Source organism: Sorex fumeus, unplaced genomic scaffold, assembly GCF_029834395.1.
Source record: "Sorex fumeus unplaced genomic scaffold, SorFum_2.1 ptg000019l, whole genome shotgun sequence".
Lineage (NCBI taxonomy): Eukaryota > Metazoa > Chordata > Mammalia > Eulipotyphla > Soricidae > Sorex > Sorex fumeus.
In genome coordinates, this window is record NW_026606076.1 from 546,330 (window position 1) to 552,776 (window position 6,447).

Sequence of the window (6,447 nt, forward strand, 5' to 3'; positions counted from 1 at the left end):
AGCTAGCAGTGCTCAGGGTTGACTTCTGACTTGGTGCTTAGGGATCACTTCTGGCAGGGTTCAGGGAAGCCCACGTGGTGCTGAGGATTAAACTTGGGTCTACCACATGTAAGGCAAGTGCCCTGACACCCCAGAGGCTCCCCTGAACCCCACCCGGAGTGATCCCAGAACACAGTGGCAGGAGGAAGCCCTGAGCACCACCAGGGGTGACCCCAAGAACCACAGACAACAGCAAGCAAAAGAAGTTAGACTTCAGAGCTGGAACGATCGCACAGCGGGTAGGGCGTTTGCCTTGCAGGCGGCCAACCCGGATTCGATTCCCAACATCCCATAGGGTCCCCCAAGCACGATCACGACGATCACGACCATCCTGTTATTCGTCGATTGCCTCGAGCAGGCCCCAGTAACATCTCCTTCGTCCTAGCCCTGAGATTTTTAAGAAAGTGCCATATTCAAGGCTCTTTCAGAGTTAGGAGAATGAGACCCATCATTGTTACTGGTATTTGGCAACCTGTTGCTTGCTGTTGTCTGTGGTTCTTGGGGTCACCCTGGGTGGTGCTCAGGGCTTCCCTCAAGCAGAGTCAGGAATAATTTCTGAGTGCAGAGCCAAGAGTAATCCCTTGAGCATTGCTGGGTGTAACCTAAAAAGAAAAAAAATAAAGAAGTTAGACTTTATTGCACAGTGGAACTTCTGGAGTGGGGTCCCCTCCCCGATGCTCAGGTCTCCCCTTTCCTGCCCTGTGTGGCACCCCTTAATGCCCAGGTCGGAAACATCTGCTCCGTAGCACATGTCTTCCTGGCAGTGCCAAGAACTTCATTTCACGCCCCTTGGACTTTCCGGGGGAAGTGTTGCCACCATCCTCATCCCTGTTCTGCTTTCTGGGTGGAGGGAGGTCCAGGTCACAGTGGCACAGGCCGTCCTGGGCGGGACAGACACATCAGAAAAGGGCTGGAGAGAGAGGAGCAGAGAGCAGGGGAGGATGGAGGAGATGTTCACCCCCAAGGGGCCAGGAGACCCAGGTGAGGCTGGGGGTGCAGACGGTGGGGCTCTGGGGTCCAGGGGGGAGCCCTGGCTGGTTGCAAGCTGGAGAGGCTCAGCTGGAGACCCCCTCGGTGGGGCGTGTCTGTCCCATACAGAGGACACATTGGAGAACCAGAGGTTGATGGAGGACAAGGCTGGAATATTCCAGAACTTGAGGAGGTGGTCAGGTAACTGGGTGGTTCAGCCGCCTGGGGAAGGGGGTGGGCGGGAGGCGTGTCTGGCAGGGGTGCACGGGACATTGGCGGGCACAGACTCAGCCCTGCCCTCGGCCACTTCTGCAGGGCGCCTGCCCCGGGTCCGTCTCCGTCTCGTTCAGCTGCTCATCTCCATGGGCCTCTTCATGCTACTAGTGACCATCCTGGCCCAAGGTGAGTCCAAGGGGCCGTGGGCTTGGAGTCTGAGGCCCCTTTGGGTTCTCTCTCTGGTACGTTAGTTCCCTAAAGGCATAGGGATTTGACTCCATCTGATCTGCTGTGTGACATTGTCCCTCCTACACACCCTCTCTGAGCCCATTTCCCACTCTGCAGAATGCAGCTCTGTACCCGCATGGGAACTGATGCTCTCAGGATCCCTGCATGGGACGCAGAGTCACGAACGGTTTGGGGGGGAGAGCCACTCACGGGGGCTTCTCTGCTCTCCTGTAGTCTCCAGATTCCACCAGTCCCTGCAGAACTGGCCTGGGGCCCGTCAGAAAAGCCAGAGCCCAGGTGAGGAGTTGGACAGCACATAGTCGAGTGGGGGGGATCCCAGGCTGCAGGGCCTGGAGAGAGACCCCCAGCTCAGGGGAAACGAGGGAGAGCTGGGTGGGCTGGAGCCCCGCGTGTGCTCTCTGGGTAGAGCTATTCTGTGAGCCTCACTCTTCCCGTCTGTAAAATGAGCTCTGAGGGGGCCGGAGTGACAGCCCAGAGGGGATGGCGTTTGCCTTGCATGCGGCCAATCCAGGTTCGATCCCCGGCATCCCATAGGATCCTCTGAGAGCCACCAGGAGTCATTCCTGGGTGCAGAGCCAGACAAAAAGGAAACAAAACAAAACAAAAAACAAAACAACCAGAACAACAAAAAAAAATAGGGGGAGCTTCGCGGTCTCTGTGAGATCTGCCAGCACATCCTCCTGGGGACTGTCCACCCTTGGTTGGTGCTTGACACTGAGTCCTTGCCTGCAGATATGCAGAAGCAGATTCAAGACGAACTCGAAGTCATCGGCAAGCGGCTTGCTCGGATGAATGGCACTCTGGGTACGTCAGGAGGAGGACCCGGTCAGGAGGGGCGTGCAGGGGCCCGGAGGCTTCTGGCTACAGGCTTGAGGAGGGCGGGTGGGCTGGGGACCCTTCCACGAAGGACCCCATGCTCTGAGCTGACACAGCACACTGTGACCCAGCGCCCCCCACTCCGGGATCTGACGCTACCCTTCTCCCCCAGACAGACTCTGCCGCCAGTGCCCCTGGGGCTGGCAGCTCTTCCAGGGAAGCTGCTACTGGTTCTCCAGGTCCCAGACCGATTGGGCGTCTTCAGACCCTGCCTGTCAGAGCATGAACGCCCGGCTGGTGGTCGTCAACAGCGTCTCCGAGGAGGTGTGGCCCATTGGCTGGTCTCAACACCCTCTCTGCCACCTTCCTGGGAGGTCGAGTCCAATAGGTGTAGGATGGACCATGGGTGCAGTCAGGGAAGGCTTCCTGGAGGAGCAGGAGGAAGGTCCCGTGATAGGTCATGTATGAGAGCCACTGCAGTGAGGGCAGATGGGGCCTCTCTCCACCCCTCACCCCATCCCGGGAAGGAGACTCAGCACTGCACACACAGCTGCTCTGGTGTCCTGGGGTCGGGCTGCGTCCAGACTGCAGATGGACTTTCCTGGGTGCAGGGTCTGTGGGAGTGTGGACAGGGGTGCTCAGGGCTGTGTTGGGGATCTTCCCTCTGATGTCCCCCATTTTCCACCCACAGAAATTCCTCCAGTCTTGGGAGGTCCGGCACGAGAAAAGAACTTGGATCGGACTCAGTGACCACCACGATGAGGCGTCCTGGCAATGGGTGGACGGGACCCCTTTCCAACTCAGGTGACCCCTCCCAAACACTGCCTTGGGGTCGGAACATGGAGGGGGAATCCCCGACTCCAAGCAGAGCGTGCGATCGATTTCTGGGATCGCCACCCCAGTTTCCCGGGCCACGACAGAGAGGCCCATTCAAGAGCCAGGCCCAGGAATCAGCCATTTACTCCCATGTCATCGGAATCTTGATTTCTTTTTTTTTTTTTTTGCTTTTTGGGTCACACCCAGCGATGCTCAGGGGTTACTCCCGGTTCTGCACTCAGGAATTACTCCAGGCAGTGCTCAGGGGACCCTAAGGGATGCCAGGGATAGAACCTAGGTCTGTCGAATGTAAGGCAAATGCCCTACCTGCTGTGCTATTGCTCCGGCCCCAGATTCTTGATTTCTTTGGTTTAAGTCACATCCAATGGTGGGCAAGGCTTAGGCCTGGTTTTGTGACCAGGGATCATTCATGGTGGGATTCAGGGGACAAGATCCGATGCCAGAGATGAAACCCCAGTTTGCTGCGTGCGAGGCAAGAGCCGTCCCCGCTGTGCTATCTCTCCAGTCCCTTATAGGAATAAATTTTTACAACCCTTTCTTTGGAGCTGGAGTGATGGGACAGCGGGGAAGGCACTTCCTCTGCATGTGGCCACATGGGCTCAGTTCCCAGCACCACTGATGATGTCCTGAGCCCCACCAAGGGTGACCCCTGAGCACAGAGCTAGGAATAAGCCAGGAATAAGCACTGGCAAACGTGGCCCTGACACCAACTACACTAACAATCCTGCCTCGGAATTTCTCCCCTCCTCTTCGAAACTGGCTGCAAAGTGCCAGAGCGCAGCTCTTCAGGGAGCGGGGCAGTGGTCTTGGATCGAGCTGAGGACAGGTCAGTGGGGGACTCATTGCATCACTGCTGTTCACAGCTTCTGGAAACCAGGAGAACCCAACAACGATAATAATGAAGACTGTGTGGAATTGTACAATGATGGCTGGAACGATGACAAGTGTAGTAAAGAGAAGCCGTGGATTTGTGAGAAGCCCGCGTTGTCCTGCTCCCAACCGTGATGACCATTGTCCCCCTCGGTCAGGCTGCTCTGGGGCTCCGTGAGGCGCTCCTGCCCCAACTGTGGCTTTCTCCTCCTGGACCCTGGAGATCCCCAGAGATCCCGAGACCCCCTTGCCCACAGCCCGCCCCCCCATCGGTTAGAGGTCACCCCCTCCCTTGGGTGCCTTTTTCTCCTCTCGGCCCCAGTGGCATCCCCTGAATAAAGTCACACACTGGATACTGTCGTCGTTGAACACGGTGTCTGTGCTTTCGCCGCTGCTTCAAGTGCTCTTGTCGATGACATTTGCTGTTTGCTACGACAGTTTTTCTTTCTTCTTCTTCTTCTTCTTCTTCTTCTTCTTCTTCTTCTTCTTCTTCTTCTTCTTCTTCTTCTTCTACTACTACTACTTTTTAATTTTTTGCTTTTCGGGTCACAGTAGGCGATGCACAAGGGTTATTCCTGGCTCATGCACTCAGGAATTACCCCTGGTGGTGCCCAGGGAACCAAATGGGATTCTGGGAATCGAACCCGGGTCGACTGCATGCAAGGCAAACACCCTACCCGCTGTGCTATCACTCCAGCCCCTGTGCTATCATTTTTTAAATTTTTATTTTATAAGGTGGTTCCCAATATTTGATTACAGTTAATATTCAAACACCAACCCCATCACCATGACACCTTCCCAGCACCAAATTTGGGATGTTTCCATCCCAAGGCCAATCCCTGTCCCACAGCACAACCGAAATAATATATTTTATATTGTTTGTTGTGGAAAACCATTTTATGATGTGTCTCGTATGCGAGGTTCAGCCCGAGCACTGGGGAATGGCCTTGAGTGTGGTGGCGGTTGGGTTCTGGAGGTTTTCGGCTACTGGAGCTGGGTCCCTTGGGGCAGGGAGGGCTCTCACCTAAGCCCTCTGGGGTGCCCCGAGTGAAACAGCCTGGTGCGGAGTTCGGTGGCATAGCTATGGCAGGCGTCATGTTGCTTTCTTCTGGGAGAAAAAGCCGTGTGATCTGGATGGCGGCCGATGAAGAAATTAATGGCGCCAGCAGGAGGTGACTTATGGTGGTGTGACCCATCCATTCATTTCTATACCTATCAATCCATCCATTCATCTACACATTACGCACCCACCACCAACCCACCCACCCATCCACCCATCCGTCAACCCATCCACTACCTACCCTCCACACTTCCCATTCATCCACCCGCCAACCAATCCATCCAACCATTTATTCATCCACCCATTAATCCATTCATTCATTCATTCATTCATCTACCTATCCTCTTTTTATCCTTCCATGCATGTATCCATCTATACACTTACCGATACATCCATCTACTCACCCACCAATTCATCCATCCATCCATCCATCCATCCATCCATCCATCCATCCATCTATCCATCCATCCATCTATCCAATCTACCTTCTCTATGGAAGACTTCTTCATATGAAAGTCTGGTTGACTTAGGGCAGTACTGGCTTACTCTTTTTTTTTTTCGTTTTTGGATCACACCCAGCGATGCACAGGGGTTACTGCTTGATCCACATTCAGGAGTTACTCCTGGCGGTGCTCGGAGGACCATACGGGATGCTGGGAATTGAATGCTGGTCAGCCACGTGCAAGGCCAATGCCCTACCTGCTGTGCTCTCATTCCAGCCCTGCTGACTTACCCTTGGATTCAGAACTTCAGCGGTTTTTATGCTTTTTTGGGTGGGGGCGACATAGCTTATTCAAAACAAAGGGATCTGATCTTGTCACTCTCACAAATGAGGTTTCACACAGTCAGTTTTGACTGGTGCGCTGTTTCTCCAACAGTGCTTGGTGCACCTTGCCTGGGAGGTGTGGACTTCTCAGCCTGCCTTCTTCCCAGGATGTATGTTAGATAGTTTTGAGGGTGCAGCAGGAGAGAGATAATACAAGGGTTAAGGTGTTTGCATTGCATGCAGCTGACCATGGTTCAATCTCCAGTGCTGTATCAGATCCTAAGAAAGTGCCCAGAAGAGCTGGAGCGATAGCACAGCGAGTAGGGCGTTTGCTTTGCACGTGGCCGACCCAGGTTCGATTCCCAGCATCCCATATGGTCCCTGATCACTGCCAGGAATAATTCCTGAGTGAAGACCCAGGAATAAGCATTGTGCACAGCCGGGTGTGACCCAAAAAGAAAAAAAAGCGCCCAGAATTATCCCTTGAGCACAGAGCCAGGAGTAGCCAAGTAACAGCTCCAATAGCATTAGGAGAGAAATAAAGGATTCAAGTGTTGCTTTATGTACCTGGTCCCACCTCCAAACCTTCACAAACCTTTTCACAGGATTCATCAATGTCTCACCT

General features: G+C 54.3%; 1 protein-coding gene across 1 annotated transcript; it reads left to right on the forward strand.

Moving 5' to 3' along the window:
- The first annotated feature begins 969 nt into the window (after positions 1-969).
- On the forward strand, positions 970-4,242 carry LOC130022431 (CD209 antigen-like protein E). Its single transcript, XM_056113203.1, has 7 exons — positions 970-1,020; positions 1,138-1,209; positions 1,324-1,410; positions 2,206-2,281; positions 2,466-2,613; positions 2,981-3,093; positions 3,990-4,242. Exons 1-7 carry the CDS (start codon positions 981-983, stop codon positions 4,129-4,131), a joined length of 678 nt encoding a protein of 225 aa, XP_055969178.1. The 5' UTR covers positions 970-980; the 3' UTR covers positions 4,132-4,242.
- The last annotated feature ends 2,205 nt before the right edge of the window (positions 4,243-6,447 follow it).